Source organism: Sinohyriopsis cumingii, chromosome 6, assembly GCF_028554795.1.
Source record: "Sinohyriopsis cumingii isolate HCF-2022 chromosome 6, ASM2855479v2, whole genome shotgun sequence".
In the NCBI taxonomy this organism is placed as follows: domain Eukaryota; kingdom Metazoa; phylum Mollusca; class Bivalvia; order Unionida; family Unionidae; genus Sinohyriopsis; species Sinohyriopsis cumingii.
In genome coordinates this window covers 158,753,228-158,776,191 of record NC_142966.1, presented here as the reverse complement: position 1 = coordinate 158,776,191, position 22,964 = coordinate 158,753,228, and the positions used below count along the sequence as shown (strand labels likewise).

General features: G+C 34.3%; 1 protein-coding gene across 2 annotated transcripts in view; it reads left to right on the top strand.

The window, feature by feature from the left end:
- LOC149798375 (uncharacterized) overlaps positions 1–21,767 on the top strand; it is a 73,813-nt gene extending 52,046 nt beyond the window's left edge. For both annotated transcript variants that reach the window (XM_089963536.1, XM_089963535.1), the window contains exons 10-18: positions 108–488; positions 2,993–3,214; positions 3,944–4,120; positions 5,271–5,492; positions 6,216–6,392; positions 10,003–10,203; positions 11,139–11,322; positions 12,188–12,282; positions 14,487–21,767. In XM_089963536.1, coding sequence (XP_089819662.1) covers positions 108–488; positions 2,993–3,214; positions 3,944–4,120; positions 5,271–5,492; positions 6,216–6,392; positions 10,003–10,203; positions 11,139–11,322; positions 12,188–12,282; positions 14,487–14,600 — 1,773 coding nt within the window. In that variant the 3' untranslated portion in view covers positions 14,601–21,767. The remainder of the gene's footprint in view (positions 1–107; positions 489–2,992; positions 3,215–3,943; positions 4,121–5,270; positions 5,493–6,215; positions 6,393–10,002; positions 10,204–11,138; positions 11,323–12,187; positions 12,283–14,486) is intronic.
- Positions 21,768–22,964: the final 1,197 nt, after the last annotated feature.

Here is a 22,964-nt window from a genome sequence, read left to right as displayed (position 1 = left end):
TGAAGCACTTTTAATTTTAAATGCTCATAGTTGATCTGGGAAAACACTATAAAGACATGTATACATATGGTTACATTTCTTTGTACTGCTAGTTTGGAAATTTTCAGCACAAAGTCCCAGTAGAAAGTGATTCTGACTCAGAAGAGGAATATTTTGATGCGACAGCAGAAAAACCAGATCTGATTGGTCAGGGTCCTCGGTGCCGTGCCCGCTTCGACTATGAGGGTGGGGAGGATGAAGACTTGGTATTTGAAGAAGGTGATGTCATAAAGTTGTTGGAGAAAATTGATGAAGAATGGTTCAAAGGAGAAGTACATGGAAATGTGGGCATGTTTCCAGCATCATTTGTGGAAATCATCAAAGATTTGCCAGGTGAAGGTGAAGTTGTGGATGTCGTCTATGAAGCAGAGGGAGCCACCAGTCATCCTGGTCACATGACCACTGCCTTGTATACTTACACAGGAGAGGTGGGAGATTTGTCATTTAAGGTAAGTTTCATTAACCTGATTCACACCAATGTGTAAAACTCAGATTACGGATCAGCTGCATCTTTTTCCTCAAAATGCTCCATTTTTGAAAAGATTTCAGAGAATGTTGTTGTTGTTGTTTTTGTTGTAGGGTTTAGCGCCATTTTTCAGCCCACAATAGGCTATACATGGCGGCCAGTATTAATGGTGGAGAAAGAACCCGGGAAAACCCCAGAAAGAACCACCGACCCACGAGAAGCTACTGGCAAGCTTTCTCACATACCCACATTGGCTGAATCTGAGACTCGAACCCACGCAGACAGAGGTGAGATGGCAGTGATCTGTAGCAGAGAGCACTTTAGACCACTCGGCCACTTGAGGCCCTGATTTCGGTGAAACTTGAATTAATAACAAGATTTAAATTTTCAGTCTCTATTTTGTCACCATCAGTCATGCTTGCTTTAAAAAACAAAATTATCCCATGAGAGATTAAACCAATAAAATAAATAGATCCAGCCTTCCAGGTTCCTCTTTGGTCAGAAATAGGTGTCACTTCTCTAGCTGCAATGTTCATTGTTGTTTGAATGGATGATTCCATATACTGGGAGGAATGGTGGGGGTGGGTTGCATGTAATAAATACAAAACCGCAATCCTGTTTTATTCCAAGTCATGGGAAAGAACTTGTTTTATATGGTATATGAATATTTCTCATCCTGATAGCCTTGAAATATCCCTACACTGTTTCCATCAAGTTTATGACTCACTTCAAACAAAACAGGTGTATAGTTTTATAAATTTATACCATTTTTGTTTTGAGTCCATGTTTAGGGGATAATGACATTTAGGTATTTTCCTTCAGGTGACAATGTCAACTATGTCAGTTTAAAGATATAGTTTGTAGACTTACATTCAGCAGGTAAATCATAGGTGAGAGGAAAGTCATTCTGCAAAATCTTTTTGTTCATTTGTCTACATTTACTTTAAATACTGTCGTAAGTCCACATGTTCTAACAACAAATATGGTCTCTCAAGACAGGTGATCTCACATTATATTTATAGGTTAGTCTATTTGTATGGGAAAATATGAACAAGTTTTTTCAGAGGGATACTGCATGACCTTGTGGAGTGGAGTATCCATCCGACAAAATGAGTTCATATTTTCCCATACAAATGCAGTAACCTTTTTATTATATACACATTTTCTTATTCTACCATAGGCTTAATTATAAAGAAATCCACTAAAAGGAACAATGTAACTGAATTTAGGCTGTATTCCAAAATAAATGCACATCCATACAGATTCATCCATACACAATAACAGTATTAATGCGCACATAACTCTGCCAAATGAAATTTGAACTTAGCCGCACGCTTGACATCCCTTTCAAAAGGAATTGTTGTTTTGGTCTAATTAAAATTGAAATTTAGAGTTATATTGTGAATAAATGCTTATTGCAACAACTTTTCCGTTTGTTCTGGATTGAATGGATTTTGGTATTTGTGTCAATTCTACTAAATTTTGTGATCATGGACTGGATTTATCGCTGTCAATTCCACATGAAGTACATCTGATTTGAGCAGTGAGGTAGGTGTCTTGACTCATCTGCAAGTGTGTTTCTGTTCTGTCATGGAATGTTTGGAATCATAATGTTGGAAGAATATGAACTCTTTCAATTGTAATTATCAAAACGACGCTATGGAATATCAAGTTCATTTCATTTTGAGTGCAGTAAGAAGGATGTTATTGTACCTAGAATGTAGTTGAAATTACAGTACAGTTTTGAAATGTGTAATCAAGCTTTAGAATCCATGATGTACCAGATGTAATTCGGATTTGTAGAACTAAGAAAGTAAATTTTGAGGGAATTCAAGATGCGAAAATATAAGTATATTTTTTGCCATTCTTATTACCAGCTGAAGAAGACATGTTTATTCCTGGTCACTTGCATGCTGCCCTAGCTATGTTATGACCTGTGTCATGTATGGCATCTGTCACTAGCCTAAATCCAAAACATTGTAAAAACAAAGTTAACCCACAAAATTCCAAAGCAGCTTGTTTGTGACAATCCGTTCAGCCTGCAGAAATAAAAATTCTTAATTGTCTTCACTTATTGGCTCTGAGGCCTTTACATTTCTGAACTATGTTTAATTATATAATTGGTTATACTTGACTTAACCTGCACATGATAATTAGATGTCTGTACATATTCATGCTTATAACACGGTATGGTCTATAACACGGTCTGGTTCTATGGATCCCAACTACTGTGTTATAGTGGGGTCACACTGTACTTGACTTAACATGCACATGATCATTAAATGTCTGTACTTCCCTGTTTTGCCTCATTTAATGTAGGTGCAGAAGTTTGTTAGTTTTTAAGATTGTTACAGGAATTTTTCTAAATATTGTACTGTTTGGATTATGATTTAACTGCATATTCCCCCTTCAGGATAGAGGACAACTTATCTAAATTATTATCATTAGCTCAGCTTGAGACCATTTCTACATTTCATTTTCCTTCAGGAAGGGGACAAAATCAAGGTCCTTGGCTTTGTGCAGAAAGGTTGGCTTGTTGGTGAGGCAAGAGGAAAAAGGGGAAAATTTCCTGCTAACTTCATTGATGCTGAGTTTGAAATTCCACCCTATGAGGAAAAAGAGGATACTGGTAATCAGGACAAGAAGAAATCTTCTGTGAAGAAAAGACCCAGTGAGAAGAAAACTTCAGTGAAAGAAAGTCCTGTTCAGGTAATCATGGATTAAAACATCAATATTAACAAGATGCTGCATTAAAAATCAGGTACTGTGTTGTCTGTTTGTGAGTTCCTTGTAGAGTCATACCAGTATTGTAGGAGCCACAGTGACCCAGTGGTTAATGTGCCAAACCTACAACTAAAAGTTTGCAGGTTTGAATCCTGCCATCAGATCTGCTCAAGTCAACAAAATCACACAGCATAAAGCTGGTGAAACCTAGCAGTGACAATGGGAGGTAATGGGCAAGAATTACTACCTTTGTCTGTATGGTAAAAACAGAAGAGATGAATTTTCCCAATATAATTGGGTTGGATTCTGGTGTTAACAGGCTTATATTCCTAATGTTAATGTGGTCTGATAAGTATTCTTGGAGAAACATAATCTCTAAATAAATGTGCTTTTTATGTATTATGCTAACAAGAACAATACTATTGTAATATACATTTATATATTGATAATAATCATGTGATGGTTTCAGAAAAAAAATGATACCTATTATTGTCATCATTATTTCATCAGTACTCTGTTGTCGTCATCATCATCATCATCATCATCATCTCCTAATAAATTAAATAGTCTGATGACTTTGGCTTCATGATAATGAAAACAGATGCTCAGAATTTTCATCATCTGCTTTTCTCAATATGTTTCTAAAGAATAGAAAAAATGCAGCATACTTAGTTTTTAAGAAAAATTTTATATTGTATGACCCACTTCTGACAGTCTCCACAAAAGACCCATGTGACATCATATGAAGCTGAAGATGAGATAGAAGGTATGCCAGGTGAAGGGGAAGTTGTTGATATTGTCTATGAAGCAGAGGGAGCCACCAGTCATCCTGGTCACATGGCCACTGCTATGTTTGGCTATTCAGGAGGTGTGGGAGAGTTGACATTTAAAGTAAGTTTAGCTTAGTGTTATGAATCTGTATAAACATTTCTTATGGAAAACTAGATCTTTTATCAGCTGATCTTAATTCCAACCTAGTTTCTTTATTTTCTAAAATATTTCAGATACTTTAAATTGTAAAATATCAGCAAGCATAAAGTTTAATGAATTTAACAAGCCAATTTTTAAAAAAATTTGTTTTCATCCTAAAAATATTTGATAAGAAGACCAAGATATGTATCATAAAAATCTTGCATAGTACCCAGATGGATAGTGTCATAAATGTGTATCCAGATGAATGGTGTCATAAATGTGTACCCAGATGGATAGTGTCATAAATGTGTATCCAGATGAATGGTGTCATAAATGTGTATCCAGATGAATGGTGTCATAAATGTGTATCCAGATGGATGGTGCCATAAATGTGTATCCAGATGGATGGTGTCATAATTGTGTACATAAACAGTATACACGTATATGTACCAATCCATGGTTCTCTAAATAAAGTAAAATATTATATATGCCTTATCTGTTTTCACTACAGTTGTATTTCCCATTTAATATGCATCGATTTAAGATGGTTATTGTGCCAATGAAGCACATATTTTACCACCCACATTTATTACCTACACCCCCACCACCATCCCTGCAAATTTGTTGGGGTACATGCATCATTTTCTTCAGCTAACTAACCTGGATGCTTATAACATGGTTTGGTCTATAACACGGTCAGGTTCTATGGCTCCCACCTACCGTGTTATAGCGGGGTCACACTGTACTTGACTTAACATGCACATGATCATTAGATGTCTGTACATATTCATGCTGTGGAAATGTGGTCCTTATGGAATACCTACTGTCTTATCCATATTTTCTGGGGAGATTGATGTTATGTATAGAAAATCCAAATGAAAGTAGTACTGATAACAACTTTAAAGTTTATTTTAAAATTTATTTATTAACTATCTTCTAAACTTCCCTGTTTTGCCTCATTTAATGTAGGTGCAGAAGTTTGTTAGTTTTTAAGATTGTTACAGGAATTTTTCTAAATATTGTACTGTCTGGATTATGATTTACCATATATTCCCCCTTCAGGACAACTTATCTAAAATAGTATCATTAGCTCAGTTTGAGACTACTTCTACATTTCATTTTCCTTCAGGAAGGGGACAAAATCAAGGTCCTTGGCTTTGTGCAGAAAGGTTGGCTTGTTGGTGAGGCAAGAGGAAAAAGGGGAAAATTTCCTGCTAACTTCATTGATGCTGAGTTTGAAATTCCACCCTATGAGGAAAAAGAGGATACTGGTAATCAGGACAAGAAGAAATCTTCTGTGAAGAAAAGACCCAGTGAGAAGAAAACTTCAGTGAAAGAAAGTCCTGTTCAGGTAATCATGGATTAAAACATCAATATTAACAAGATGCTGCATTAAAAATTAGGTACTGTGTTGTCTGTGTGTGTGTTCCTTGTAGAGTCATACCAGTATTGTAGGAGCCACAGTGGCTCAGTGGTTAATGTGCCAAACCTACAACTAAAAGTTTGCAGGTTTGAATCCTGCCATCAGGTCAGCTCAAGTCAACAAAATCATACAGCATAAAGCTGGTGAAACCTAGCAGTGACAATGGGAGGTAATGGGCAGGAATTACTACCTTTGTCTGTATGGTAAAAACAGAAGAGATGAATTTTCCCAATATAATTGGGTTGGATTCTGGTGTTAGCAGGCTTATATTCCTAATGTTAATGCGGTCTGATAAGTATTCTTGGAAAAACATAATCTCTTAATAAATTTGCTTTTTATGTATTATGCTGGCGAGAACAATACTACTGTAATATACATTTATATATTGATAATAATCATGTGATGGTTTCAGAAAAAAATGATATCTATCATTGTCATCATTATTTCATCAGTAATCAGTATTGTCATCATCATCATCATCATCTCCTAATAAATTAAATAGTCTGATGACTTTGGCTTCATGATAATGAAAACAGATACTCAGAATTTTCATCATCTGCATCTCTCGATGTGTTTCTGAAGAATAGACAAAAAATGCAGCTCAGTCAGTTTTGAAGAAAAATTTTATATTGTATGACCCACTTCTGACAGTCTCCACAAAAGACCCATGTGACATCATATGAAGCTGAAGATGAGATAGAAGGTATGCCAGGTGAAGGGGAAGTTGTTGATATTGTCTATGAAGCAGAGGGAGCCACCAGTCATCCTGGTCACATGGCCACTGCTGTGTTTGGCTATTCAGGAGGTGTGGGAGAGTTGACATTTAAAGTAAGTTTAGCTTAGTGTTATGAATCTGTATAAACATTTCTTATGGAAAACTAGATCTTTTATCAGCTGATCTTAATTCCAACCTAGTTTCTTTATTTTCTAAAATGTTTCAGATACTTTAAATTGTAAAATATCAGCAAGCATAAAGTTTAGTGAATTTAACAAGCCATTTCTTTTTAAAATTTGTTTTCATCCTAAAATATTTGATAAGAAGACCAAGGTATGTATCATAAAAATCTTGCAAAGTACCCAGATGGATGGTGTCATAGTGTGTATCCAGATAATGTCATAAATGTGTATCCAGATGAATGGTGTCATACATTTGTATCCAGATATTGCCATACGTATGTGTCCGGTTAGATGGTTTCTTAATTGTGTATCTAGATGGATGATGTCATAAATGTTTATCCAGATAGATGGTGTCGTAAATGTGTATCCAGATGGATGGTGTCGTAAATGTTTATCCAGATGGTGTCATAAATGTGTATCCAGATGGATAGTGTTGTAAATGTATATCCAGATGGATGGTGTTGTAAATGTGTATCCAGATGGATGGTGTCGTAAATGTTTATCCAGATGGATGGTGTCGTAAATGTTTATCCAGATGGTGTCATAAATGTGTATCCAGCATTAGATCCTAGTGGCCATTGCTTCATGAAGGTTACATTGCACTCAGTATACCCAGCTAACAAAACATGAAATACACTGTACTGCTGATGGATGTCTTTTTTTTATAGATTTACTTGTACATACTCACCGTGGAAGCTATACCTGTTATCTGTAGTTTCATCAAATTCTTGTATCAATAAAATTACCACATCAATTTGGTTTTGTTGTTCACCAAAAATTTGTAACATTTTAAAATGTCTGTATTTTTACCACTCGAGAGTTAGGTTAAATTTTATGTTACTGATATTGTGCAATTAACATTCACAAAAGTTGAAAGTGATTTACACGATTGAAAAATCTGATATTTTACTGGTTGAATGATTTTCCCTTCATGTTAACAAGCTTTTTTGGGCACCAGTTTCCCATGTTGGTGCTAATGATCACCAGTGGTGATCAGTGTTCTGAGAAATGGTTGACACAGTCTTGAAAATGCTTGAATTTTGGTGGTTACCTTGAAAAATGCTTGAATTTTGGTGGTTACCTTGAAAAATGCTTGACTTTTGGTGGTTACCTTGAAAATGCTTGAATTTTGGTGGTTACCTTGAAAATGCTTGAATTTTGGTGGTTACCTTGAAAAGTGGATGAATTTATTGTTGGCATCGAAAATACTTGACAATACTTGGAAATGATCAGTAACCTTTGAAAAGGTTTTGACATTCAAAAAATAGGTTATTGAAAAAATTGATTTACTGACATAAATATCAAGGAAGAAAATAAAATTGCTATCATCGTAAATTTTAATTAAATGTTGGGCACTATCATATTCAGTAAGACTTCCTGTTGGGTGAATTACTTGCTCATTAGTAATCAGCTTCATTTTGGAATTGTAAGCACCACATGATGTCAAATTTTAAATGAATGGATGCTGTTGTGACAAGGCAGTTAAGGCAGATAAAAGTCAGTCAAACTGATTGGCTGTAGGAAGAAATACTTTATTACATGCACCAAATGCATAATTGCTTAGATTTGGCAATTCAGCTGAAAATGTCAAAGCACTGAACCTTAGTGCTAATGTGCCCACCATCAGTATAATTAGGGAATTGTGGCACTAAAGTCCCACCATTGGTATTATAAATAGGGACTTGTAGCACTAAAGTCCCCACCAATAATATAATTAGAGACTTGTAGCTCTAAAATTCCCACGATCAGTATAATTAGGGACTTGTAGCTCTAAAATTCCCACCATCATAATATTTATTGACTTCTAGCTATAAAGTCTCCACCTTCAGTATAATTAGGGACTTGTAGCTCTAAAGTCCCCACCATTGGTATAATTAGGGACTTGTAGCTCTAAAGTTCCCACCATTGGTGTAAATTAGGGACTTGTAGCTCAAAAGTCCCCACCTTCAGTATAATTAGTGACTTGTTCTCTAAATTCCTATCATTGCAATAATTATGGAATTGTAGCTCTAAAGTCCCCACCTTCAGTATAATTAGGGACCTATGACTCTGTAGTCCCCACTATCATTATAATTAGTGACTTGTAGCTCTAAAATTCCCACCATCAGTAAAATTAGGGACTTGTAGCTCTAAAGTTCCCACCATTGGTATAATTAGGGATTTGTAGCTCTAAAGTCCCCACCTTCAGTATAATTTGGGACTTATAGCTCTAGAGTCACCACCTTAAAGTTCCCACAATTGGTATAATTATGGATTTGTAGCTCTAAAATCCCCACCTTCAGTATAATTAGGGACTTGTTGCTCTAAAGTTCCTACTCTTGGTATTATTAGAGACTTGTAGCTCTTCAATTCCCACCATCAGTATAATTAGGAACTTTAGCTCTAAAATCCCCTCCTTCAGTATAATTAAGAACTTGTAAGTTTAACATGCCCATTATCAGTATAATTAGGGACTTGTAACTCTAAAGTCCCCGCCATCATTATGTTTGGAAAGAGTCAAAGTAACCTCAGCTAGATCAATGAGTAAAGAGCTTTTGAAGTCTCATGGCAAATGTGACAAGCATACAAAAATGTAATATCAACTGGGAGAATGAATTTAGAAGATATTTTTTTTCTTGAACATAAATTAGTCAGGAACTTATAAACACTAGCAAATTGGAATGCTATGAAACTGATGTAGATCAGGTGACTCCACCTCTGCCCCAATACCACGAAACCCCTTTAACTACAATGTATTTACATTTGCCTGCATTAACCAAAAATATTCCAAGTTCTTGTTTAAGAATAAAATACCTAATTCTGAAATTTTGTGAACTCTACATATTGTAATCAAATTATCCCTAAGTTTATACACAATTAATTCTAGTGCCTGAAATTATTTTTTGGTACTTGAAAGTCCTTGTTGAAATATCTGTTTGAACTGTGTCAGATGGTGATTTATTTCAATAAAAACAATGTATTTCCTACAGACACCTGTTAGTTCAGCAATTAACTTTTATTTGTTTGGAGATAAAATTTTCTGAGAAAGAGACAAGTAGGACAGAAAATTTTCTAGATTAATTTGTGATGACTTGAATATGATAAAAGATCCAGAAATAAAATTCCATTATGCAGATCCATTCTTGTGCACTTGATAATTGTGTGTCAGTATTATTTTAGGTAAATTTTTTTTACCTCATTTTACACCTGAAATATTATGACACCACTCAACTACTTCATTTACACCTGAAAAATTCTGATATCACTTATCACCCAAATATGCACCTGAAATTTACCATTTGTTACCTGTATTTATACCTGAAATCTACCACTTGTTACCTATACTTACACCTGAAATATTCTGATATCACTTATCACTTCAGTTTACACCTGAGAGTTAACACTTGTTACCTATATTTACTCCTGAAATAATCTCATACCACTTGTCATCCCAGTTTTCTCTTGACATATTCTTATACAATCATTCACAATTTACAAATGAAATATTTTTGTACTACTTTTTACCATCATGTACAGAAGTTTGTATTCTGTTTTCTTTCAGGAGGGAGATAGAATTAAGGTCCTTGGTTTTGTAAAGAAAGGGTGGCTTGTTGGTGAAGCCAGAGGAAAGAGGGGGAAATTTCCTGCTAATTTCATTGATGCTGAGTTCGAAATTCCACCCTATGAAGAAGAGGCAGGACTTAACTTACATACTGCCGACCATGGCAAGAAGAAAACTTCTGTGAAGAAAAGTACTGTGCAGGTAATTATGGAGCATAGCTAAACCTGTCAGTAGCAGTCACTCATGGGAAAAGGTAAAACTAGATGTTGCGCATTGGCGACCACTGTATACAGGTTTACCTTATTTTTATAATTTCTGAATATATAGTATTTACCAAATGTCATTGTTGGTGTTATTGTTATTGTTATTGTTGTTTTATGTGCACTGTATGTCCCTTGGGTGGGGGTGGGGGGAATAAGAAACATACCACCAGTCAAATGTATAGTAATAATTTCAGTTTATCTAAATTTAATGTATTTGTTCTCTTTATTTTATTTGTGTGCTTAATTTTGTCAAATAATAATTTTTTTAAAGGATATAAGTATATAATACTAATCTTTTGATCTTTTTTCAGCCATATTGTCATTTGACAGACCAATTTAAATATGGTGGTTTAATTTTGATCATGGTGTCAATAGCAGTGCACGTTATATCCTGAATTAAATCGTAATGAAGGGAGTTATAACAAAGAAGAGCTGTGACAGATCAATAAAACATAATGAAGGGCGTTATAACAAAGAAGAGCTGTGACAGATCAATAAAACATTATAATGAAGGGCGTTATAACAAAGAAGAGCTGTGACAGATCAATAAAACATTATAATGAAGGGCGTTATAACAAAGAAGAGCTGTGACAGATCAATAAAACATTATAATGAAGGGCGTTATAACAAAGAAGAGCTGTGATAGATCAATAAAACATTATAATGAAGGGCGTTATAACAAAGAAGAGCTGTGACAGATCAATAAAACATTATAATGAAGGGTGTTATAACAAAGAAGATCTGTGACAGATCAATAAAACATTATAATGAAGGGCGTTATAACAAAGAAGAGCTGAGACAGATCAGTAAAACACTACTTACTTAATCCTAAAGTTAATTCTTATTAATTTAATGCGCCACTTCTTTTCACAGCAGTCTCCACAGAAGACAGCGGCATTATATGACTTTGAAGGTCAGACAGATCAGGATTTGACCTTCAAGGAGGGTGATATCATTGAAATTCTGGAGAATGTGGATGACCAGTGGTTGAAAGGGAGAGTCCATGGAAGAGAAGGAATCTTTCCAGCTAATTTTGTTAACCTGAGCCAGTCTCATGGTAATTGATTGGGTTCTCTTTACAGCATTTGTCATTATATAGATATTTTATGAGACAGATGTGAAGAAAATGTGAGGCATTCCTAACTTTGACACAAACACTTGACCATTTCTGTTTGGACCATTGATTTAAAATGGTTGAGAGAACAGCAGAATACGATGCATTTTTTAAATAATTCAAGGATGATGGTAAATTTCATTGTATGATAATTGTTTTCAGTTCAATTGCTAGCAGCATGCATCCCCAAATGAATCAGTGTCTAAGTATTTTCTTTCATTTGTCAACAGGAATAAACTTTTGCAATATTGTTTGTTAAGATTTTCGTCTCCTGATATCCATACTTTTCCTCAGAATTTCTTGTGTTCAAAAAGAATCAGTTGTCAAAACAGACAACTCCAAAACACAAGATATTTTTGTCTCACTGCATCATTAATGGTATTATGGTTTGTTGGATATAAAACATTCAGTAACTGGTTTATAGGGGCTTCTTCAGGGTTACACAGTATGCTAGGTTCTTAGACCCCCATTTCATTAGTACAGAAATACATTTTATGCTATAGAAATATAACACATAATATTTCTTCTAAAACTACATGCCCTTTGTATATACTTGAAGAAAATGTAAATAGCTAATGTATACACTTGATTATAAGTTGAGTCCAACTGAAAACTACACAGACCTAGAGCTGTCATCATATAATGTGCCAGCAGCTCTGGGTATATGCAGTTTGTTAGGAGTAATCAGTTGAAGAAACAACATAGATCTTGATCTGCCAGAGTGTTATGTGGTGGACTCAACTTCTGTGTGATTATATGGTAAATCTTTCTATTTCCTATGAAAAAGGCATATATTTGTCTGTTATAGGTGCGGTTAAGGCTGACACCGAATCCAAAAGAGATGTCATTGGAAAAGCACTTTTTGATTTTGTTGGGGAGGCTGTCAATGAGTTGACATTCAAGGTTAGTGCATGCCCAAAAGACTGGTTTTATGGTGGGGGGGGGGGGCTGATAAAAACTTTCCATTTATAGTTAGTGCTTGGCCCAGAGACTGACTGACTTCATTTGGGGGAGGGGAAGTAACAGGAGTTAATGTTCAGAGTTAGTGCATGACCCAGAAACTATATGATTTTATTGGAGTGACTGACAGCAAGTTGACATTCAGTGTTAAGTGTTTGACCCAGAGACAGTTTGTTTTTGTTGGGAGGGAGGGTAGACAGTGTGTTGACAAAGTTAATACATGGATAAGAGACTGTTTGATTTTGTTTGGTGGCTGACTGAGTTGATATTCAAAGTCAGTGCATTGCCTAAAGAATTGAAATCATGCACAGACTTTGAATGCAATCCACACCATGAACATTTTTTTATTATGCTTAATTACTGATTACAGTACCACATCACTGTCCAGACAGGACATATCCCCTGCTGGCTGAATGTCCTAGCTGAATTGTTATCAGGGAGAGGCCAGATTCTTCAGACTTAGTGGTCACTACACCAACAATTCTTTCTTTAAATCTATACTGCCTGTGGTCATCCAGAGCTCTTTGTGACTAGGTGGAACCACAAGTTACCCACTGCCATTTTTCTGGTTCCAGATCCAGAGGAGTGTGTAGTGTATATTCCAGTGGTCAGTTGGGACAGGCTATGGGGATATTCCATGGTCATTGGGACAGGTTATGGGGATGTACTTTTGTTCCATTTAATTAGATTCTGAGAGTAATTCTGAAGATCAGGTGTCAGGCTGCAAAATGGTCTTGACTGGCAAATGAAAAGTCCTGGGCCAAAAATCAGAAAGTGACTTCACATTTTTCCATGATGGATTCTTTTAGAGAGGTGGTTAAGCAGGTGGTTCATAGTTTAACATGCTACTTGAAACACACAGTAACACACACATAAACATTTTTCTGATATGAGATTCCATTTATGTGAGCCTTGCTTTTTAACATAATGTTTTAATCTGAGACATTGTTGAGGCTACTGATTGGCATGTGCAGTCGGAATGAAGCTTCTACCTTCGTGAAACTAAACCTGGTATGTCTGCTGGCAGCTATCAGGATGATCACCAGACCCTATTAATGGCAGTACAACTTTATAATGGTCATTGGGCTTTCACTGGATTTGCATTTTAATATTTTCTTTTGGTAAGGGAAACAGCACTCATATCTCTTTGCATTTTGTGTAAGGATTCATGGTTTTCAATTTGCTTGCTTACTTCTTGGTTAATTCTGCCGATTCCTAAGAGAGTGTTTTTCCTTCGCATGATGACCCAAGTCATAATATCCTCTTGGTAGAAGTTGGATGCATTTCCTCATTGTCTTTTAATATTACAGTGGTAAATAATGTATTCTACAGAGGAAGAAAATCTGTACTGTAAATTATATTTCTCAGATGGGTTCTTGCCTGATTACAATATGATTAGCCCTCCCATAATATGATTAGCCCTTCCATAATACGATTAGCCCTCCCATAATACAGTTAGCCCTCCCATAATATGATTAGCCCTCCCACAATATGATTAGCCCTCCCATACCTCCCCAGAAATGTAGAGCAGCCTTGTTGATATTTGTCTCAGGCATAAAGAATTTTTAGTAGACTTTTAGTCATATTTTGGGGCAAGAGGAGATAATGGCATCTTGGAAAAGTTACTTCCTATAGATACTATTTTTGAGGTCTGTATGATATATAGATAGGAAGACACATTTAAAACAAAGTTTTTCATTATTCCATTAAGTCTAGATTTGGCATATAGTGGAGTTAATTCTTAATGTGATTGGATAAGTATACTTGGTGTAAACATAATTTATGGAAAAAATGTATATTTGTTTAAAAATGATTTTAATGACTTTATAAAGTTTAACTGTAGTTAGTGAGAATGTACTGTCTCCGAGTTATTACCTATGTGCCTGGAGATCAAAGTAATAACACGATTGCTTGCATCTCTGAAAGATATACATAGTCATGTGTCCAGATTGGTTTTTCAGGTTCCTTCACATCAGAAACCTGATCCTTCCAGCATCCAAATCATTTACAGTAATTTGTATCATGTAATAGACCTTTTTTGACATGAATAAGCTTTTAATATTCGTTAGTTATAATGTATTGTTTCGTTTTGATCAACAGGTTTATCATCTCTTACTCTGACCTCTTGTTTTTTCTGTTTAATTTAGGCTGGTGACAACATAGTACTGCTTGAAAAAGTTGAAAATTCAAGTGGCTGGCAGTGGGGGATGCTGAACGGTAAAAAAGGAATGTTTCCTGTCGACTTTGTGAAGTCAGCCTGAACGAGCTTTGATAAAGTATTCAGATACATACAACCTCAAACTTTTGTCTTTATCAGAAAGTTGACTGTAAGGTTGCTTGCACCTTAGAATGTTCCGAAATCAGGCCCTGTATTTCAGAAGGCTCCTGAAATACATTCCATGCTCAAGACAAGCTCATATATTGCCAAATACATTGTGAATGTACTGTTTTTCAGAAAAATAGTACCTTCTTCAAAATGCCCATGACTTTAAATACTGTCCCCTTTTGCATAAGACATCAAAGTGACATCCAGGCCATTTTTTAAATCTTAAATGAAACTGTGTGTGTGTGTGTGTGTGTGTGTGTGTGTAATAACTTCATGTAAAAATACTAAATTTGTTAACCTCTTTGTAAATTCATTGCCACAAGTGCTTTTTTTGTCATCACAGATTACATGAATGATATTCTTCCTGTGCAATCACTGTTAGAAGAATTGATTGTAGGTGTTGAAGTTATAGTTATCATTGATATTGTGAGCTTAGTTCCTGTAATTGTCGTTGACACTATGACACTATGAGCTTATCTCATGTAGTTGTAATGGACTTTATGACCTTATTTCTTATATAGTTGTAAAAAACTCTGTAAACAAATCTTTTTATGTAAAACAAAAATTATTGTTTTGCATGGCTTTTCTTGGTGTAAGTCTATGTTATTCCATAAAATCTTGGCTGCTGTAATCCGACATCACCAGCAGCCATTTTTCAACTTGTTTAAGTTGACCTTGATGCATACAGCTTGTTAGAACTATAGTATATATATATATATATATATATATATATATATATATATATATATATATATATATATATATATATATATATATATATATACACACACATCAGCACAGTCTTGGCTATATATTGCTGAGTCTGGTTAAAACTATTTCCATTACAGGTACGAGTTTTTTTACTTCCATTATTCCTGCTCGTAGTTATATAATATATAGTAATTTTCTTGTTTTCTTCTGGGGTTGTTTAAAAAAAAAAGACTTTTATCTAAACAGTTCCATGCAAGAGGTAAAATAATTTACCTGTCAGATGTAGATGTTGATAATAATGAAAATACAAACTGACTCTAAAGCCCTGTTACCAAAAACATAATGAGAAAAAACAAGAAAACCTTTGTGTAGTCATTGATGGAAGTAGCAGTTTGCAGGCTGAGTGTTCAGACATACCATACTGGAAATAGTCTATAGATGGAATGTTCAGACATACCATACAGGAAATAAGTCTATAGATGGAATGTTCAGACATACCATACAGGAAATGGGATTCTGTAGAATGAGTGTTCAGACACACCGTACTGGAAATAGCAGTCAGCAAACGGAGTATTCAGACACACATTACATGTAAATCTCTTTATAGCAAAGCTAATTCTTTATCTGATGCAAGTGAGTAAGTGTATTTAGAATAAAATCAAAAAAGTAAATTCCACAGGTGGAAGACATTATTTTAACACTGCTAGAATAGTCCAGCTTAAAGAGTAAGAAAAAGAGGGGGAGATAAATGAAGAGTGGGGAAACCCATGATTACTTTTTAAAATTCCTGCAGCTGTTGCAAATTTTAAAAGAAATACACAGGGGAATGTACTGTCAGAATTGACTATGTAATAGTACAGTGACTAATATATGGGTGTGATCTTGTGATTTGGGTAACAAGGGACCTATGGTGGTGGAAGATAAATTCTTTAACAAGATATGGAAGAATTATATATGGAACATTTGAAATTATTAGAGACCATTAATTACTTTAATAGAAATTAGACATAAACTGCAACAATTTGGCAATAGAGATGTAAGTGAGGCCACCTGACACAGAACAGTTAAAAAGTGCCTACAGGACCATGGAGCTGAAAGGTGTTAGACATTATGATGAGAGTTTATACCACATAATAAAATATTTCACTCAAGCATTTGTAGATTATTTATCTCAGTAAAATGTGTATAGATTAAAATTCTTCAATGAGAGCAGATTTTATTTGTGATTATACCAAGATATTATCACTCATGGCAGTAGAGATTTGTCAGAAAACTGGTGGAGTGCATTACATGCTGAACTGGATGATAAGTGGGAATGGTGTTGCTTATGCAGCCCTAGTGAGAGAGGGACAACATTGGAATAGTTCGTGTTGACATCATTAACATTACTGATGACATCATTCTGGGAGGACAATTTCCAAAATCCAAATGAAAAACAGTCAACTATCAGTGACTCAGTTTGGATCTTTCTGAGACTTCCTCCATAAAAAGTACCATTGATGTATGGCAATCTGTATCATTGAGAAGCTGAACTGAGCTGACCGCACTAGTTGCCTTTAGTGCAAGCAGTAAGCTAATTAAGTAAAAGCTTTGTTACTATTAATACCACATACTGACCCACATAATTTACAATTGTTTTAAATGTTGGCTTTTTCTTGTGTGTCACATGTACTGTTGGTCTAGATGTACTATGTATGTTCACATGTACTGGCAGTGTTCATATAGAATTTGCGTAATAATCATGCAGTAGGACCCTGTTATGCTGATGGACTTCCTTGTTGGGGGTTTATTATGCAAATGAGCAACAAATAAATGTTACTTTCACTTTCCATCAAGTAGTGGAATAATGCACACCGTTTTGGAGGGCTGTGACTTTCTATCTTTTCCTGATATAATAATCCATTTCCCTGATTAGGGATTAACTACTGCATGCTGAGAAATACTGTGTGATCAGTTTTGTATTGATGCACAGCTCAAAAGCCAGTCTGGCATGACTTGCATTGATGATATTTCTCAGTTTCTTTATTGCTTCTTGCTGATAACAGTATTTTATACTGACCACATACAATAGTGCCTACGTAAAGACAAATAAAGATTACACAAACAGTTTATGACAATAACCAGCTAGATTGTTTTATACGCCTTCAAGTTAATGAATATTGCAAAAAAGAAATGTAAATATATTTGTATTTATTGGAAAATTTTGGTGTGATGGTCTTATATCCAGAATTGCATTACAATGAAGGGCACAAAAAGAATAGAAAAGCTGTTTTGTTAAAGAAAAAATAATTTTGTATCAATTTTGACGTTTAAAAACTATTACATTGTCAGTTGGCCCTAATTTAGTGGAAGGTCCCCTTGGAGAATCAAGTTTCTTATCATTTTTTCAGGCAAATCATTTTTTTAAAACATAAATTCATGATACTCTTCCATATGATTTGTCTTCTTGTCATTTGAGAATAATGATGAGAGGTATCACATTGTGTGTTGAATAATCAGATCTCTTCATCATACATGTGTATACTTTATTTATCTTTGTATTTTTGTAACTTACCATATAGCCAGTATTGTGCTGATGTGCAGGCACTTTAAGTGATGTTGTCTGTTTTTCTGTCCATTAGTTAAAATATGCTTGTCTGGACCATAGCTTTATAATGGTTGAAGAGATTTTCATGAAACTTTGCCCCAGAATGTATAATGACAAGACAGCATGTTGTGTAACATAGTCATGCCCCCGGCAAGGGACAATGTAATTCTGTGATATATTCCTCTCTGAAGTATAACTTTAGAATCGCTGAGGATATTTTAATACAACATTGCCCATAGTCACACTCCATGTCTCATTGTCAAGGTTATGGTGAGAAAAATGTAATTCTGTGATTTGTGTCTTTATGCAGAGTATAACTTTTGAGTACAACTTTTGAACCACTGAGAGATACTTTAATGAAACCAGAGCCTAATCTATATATTATATTTAGGTGGTTTGTCAGATGTCCACAGCCACACTCCTTGATTCAAGGCAAAGGTCACAGGATGGGAAAATGTATTGATGACTTGTATCCTTGTCCAGATTATAATGCTTGAACCACTTAAAACATTTTAATGAAACTTTTAACTAGTTGTATATCCTGACTTGACAGTTTGTCACATATAACAGCCATGTTTCCTGCTGCAAGTTCAAGATCATCACAGGGGAAAAATCAGTATAAATCAGTCATCTCTATCCATATAAAGGCATACATTTTCAACCAATGAGGATATTTTAATGTAAATTTAAAGTATTATTTAGCTTTACTTTACAGTGTCTGACATAGCCAGTTATGCCTCATGCTACAAGGTCAATGTCACTACAGAAATTTTGATTAAACTTTACTCACGTCCACAACCTTATTTTACAATAATTAATCAGGCTGAAAAGTGAAGTTCAATGGTAGTAAAAAAGACGGCAAGACATGCTGTTTATTGCACTCTTGTAAAATAATATTAACTTGATTTTGTATTGGGCTTTTAGGATGTTGCTGATATTTTTATGCTGAAAATTATAGTCATCTACAACTATTTAATACATTTATATTTCATTTATAATTATTACTTTAACATTTCTAACTATTAAAGTGATATGAATACATCATTTGCTCCATGATTGTAATTTGTATACTGTTTTAATGTTTTGTACTAGTTTTTATATTTATATAAAAATATTTTCAGATTATTCCAGTTTGTTTTAAAGAATGTTGTGAAATATTTTATATGTGGATAGAAATATCTGTGTTTAGAAAGCTGATTGCTGATTGTTATTTTCAGATTTGCCATACTAGTCGCATAGCCAAAATGCAACTCCATCCGAATGCTATGGCAGTCACATAGCCCCATTAAAATATTCCTTTACACTTGTAAAATAGGAGGCAATTTCATAAAATCTTCAGGCATGACTTTTCTCCATCTTCAGGCAAAACATATCCAGTTTGTTTCCATGATAATTCCTGGTGACCTCAGATTATCACAAAGTCTTGGATGGACTAATCTTAAGAAATGGGAGCTTAACATCTGAGAAAAATAGGACATTAAAGAGATTATTTTCAAATGAACGAAAAGAATTGAAATGTTTATTTATGTTGTCCTGATGTCCAGAGGATTTAAATTATTCAACAAGTTTTATTTGAATTTCATATAAAAAAGAACCCCATCTTAAGATTATATTTATCAGATGATAACTGACAAAAATACTGATTAGAAAAGAAAACAATAAATGAAAACTCTTTAATCATAAAATGAAATGACTTCAAAGACATAAACGCAGTGCCTTCCTTTACATTATTACCACTCCAGTGGCCTCTTGGTTAGAGCATCCGCCTCAGATGTGGGAGGTCATGGGTTCAATCCCCGGCCGAGTCATACCAAAGACTTACAAAAATGGTACTAACAGCTGCCTCGCTTGGCACTCAGCATTAAGAGGTTAGTGTTAGGACTGGTCGGCCCGGTGTCAGGATAATGTGACTGGGTGGGACATCATGCTACATGTCTGCAGCATGATGCCCCAGTGCTAGACATCACTGTAAACTGCCACATTGCAGACGTCATAGCGATATGACTGAAAAATTGTTAAAGCTACGTTAAAAATCCAAATCACATCACATCACATCCTTTACATCACTACATTATTACTGCACATGTATTCATAAAGAAATGGTGTAACTTTATGAATATAAATAACACCTAGAAATGTGTCAGTATTAAAGAGATGAGATTTTTATGTTGACACAGAATTTCTGTCACTTTCACCTTGAAAAATAGTCAATTATTGAGTCTTAATTGTTGTTCCTTGATGTAAGCCATAACTTGATGCATGTCAGGTGACTAAAATGAAGATTATCACTTCCATGTTTTGAAGTTGTGGATTTCATTTTCTTGAAATTTATGTGCATTAGCAAATTATTTTTGTCACTGAACATCAAGATGTATGCTAATGGTGGTTATGTTTGCTTGATGGAAATTTTAATTTATAAACAATGGACACATTATTATTGAATTTTATTTCTATTATTTGTTGTTAAATGGTTTGCATGATGGATGTCACATTTGACATATTATGCATTTAACATTATTATTGTATATCATTTATGGAGGATACATTCATTAATGTTATCCTTGTATTTAAGCTTATCCTTTGGAGTACTAAAATAAAATATATGTAACTTCAAAACCTTTTATTAAAAATGTCCCACAAATTATTTTACATTGTTATCTGCCAGTTATATTAGTTTAGGGTCAGATTGATATTTATATCAATACATATTTATAATGGAATACACAAAAAGAAATAATTCAGTTTTCAAATACTTTATGTAATATATGCTACAAATTATCATGATTATATAATTAATTACATTTTTGGTATGAGCCTTCTTGTGGAAAAAATATTAATTGGCATAACAGCGATTGGTATTCTCGCTTCTGTTGCAGCAAAATGTATCAGTTTTACAAATAAAGTACTTAAGTTTTCTATAAACTTTGAACTCTGCTGTGCCTAAAATTGGGTGACAGTCAAAATTCATTTAATAACCAGTTATTATCATTAAGCTGTGATATTTTTCTTAAAATATTTTCAGCTTTGCAGGTAGTTCAAACAGAATCTCTATTTTGTAAAGTAATATCATTATTAAATGCTCATATATTTTAATTATTCAGTTAGATGTACATGTATCTGCAACCATGCAAGTAATATCGTTATTAAATGCTCATATATTTTAATTATTCAGTTAGATGTACATGTATCTGCAACCATGCAAGTTTTTCTCCTGCCTGTAGCTGATTTAGCTAATAGTGAGACATATTAGTCAGTATCCATATGTGTGGTCTGCCAGTCTGCTTGACTGTTTCAACTTTTAAGTTTGTTAAAGGGAAATGTGAATTAATATAATGATTCCCCACTATAGTGCTCTTCAGTGAAACCATTGAAAGTGAACCTTGATGCATGGATAGATAATGGGGTTCATTATATGGAAAGTTATAATTCTATCAATATAATGGGATCCATTACACTGCCTGTTTTGTGTCAGGGACAGTGTTATAGTGGGATCCATTACTATACTTGTGTTGGATGAAGGATAGTGATATATTGAGATCTGTGCCCATGCATTTGTTATATCAGGGTTAATGGTATAATGGAATCTGTATCCATACCTGTGTTATATCAAGGATAGTGTTATGATGGAATCTGTATCCATACCTGTGTTATATCAAGGATTATTATACTGAAATGGTTTATAATGAGGAACCATTGTACTTTTAAGCAAAGTGACATTTCTTGCTGGCAAGCTGTTACATATGTGGATTTCTACACATACTCATCATATGATTTTTTTCCTAGATAATAAACATGGTTTATTTTTATATCTTTGTTCCGGTATATTTTATGTTTGTTTTAGTGCCCATATTTCACTAGGTTTTATGTTTGGCACTTCAGAGGAAAGTATATTACTTGGTTTTAACCTTTCCCATGGAAAGTTGTCTAGGCAGGAGAAATCCCCATCATAGTGACATGTGTTCATACATATAATGGAATGGATCAAAATTAATTATTTGAATTAACAAACCTTGGCCTTCTATTTGCCCATAAGTTGCTCTAGATACACAATGTTGACATATGGTATACACAGAAATAGTATTCTCTACTTACATATTACATTATTGGTACAGTATACATTTTTTTGGAAAATCCCCAAAACATGAGTGCATCTTACTGAGGTGGAGTCAAATATTATGTATTTTGATTTTATGCCAATTAGTTGCATATTAAATCTAAGTTAATTTTTCCTTGAATACTGGTGGTACAACAGTGCTTACATACATGAGATTTAAAACTGTTATATTAATGCAAATGTATGGGAATTTCAGTTAGAACTTAAAAAGGCTTACAGTTATGCATGCGTAATCTAATAGTACATTTGTTTGGTATAGTTTCATGCCATTATAATATAATAGTACATTTTGCTTTGTATAGTTTCATGTCAGTGTTATGTACCAGTACATTTTGTTTTGCAGTTTCATGTCAGTGTTATGTACCAGTATATTTTGTTTTGCACAGTTTCTTGTCATTGTTATGTACCAGTACATTTTGTTTTGCACAGTTTCATGTCAGTGTTATGTACCAGTACATTTTGTTTTGCACAGTTTCATGTCAGTGTTATGTACCAGTACATTTTGTTTTGCACAGTTTCATGTCAGTGTTATGTACCAGTACATTTTGTTTTGCACAGTTTCTTGTCATTGTTATGTACCAGTACATGTTGTTTTGCAGTTTCATGTCAGTGTTATGTACCAGTACATTTTGTTTTGCAGTTTCTTGTCAGTGTTATGTACCAGTACATTTTGTTTTGCACAGTTTCATGTCAGATTTATGTACCAGTACATTTTGTTTTGCACAGTTTCATGTCAGTGTTATGTACCAGTACATTTAGTTTTGCAGTTTCATGTCAGTGTTATGTACCAGTACATTTTGTTTTGCACAGTTTCATGTCAGTGTTATGAACCAGTACATTTTGTTTTGCACAGTTTCATGTCAGTGTTATGTACCAGTACATTTTGT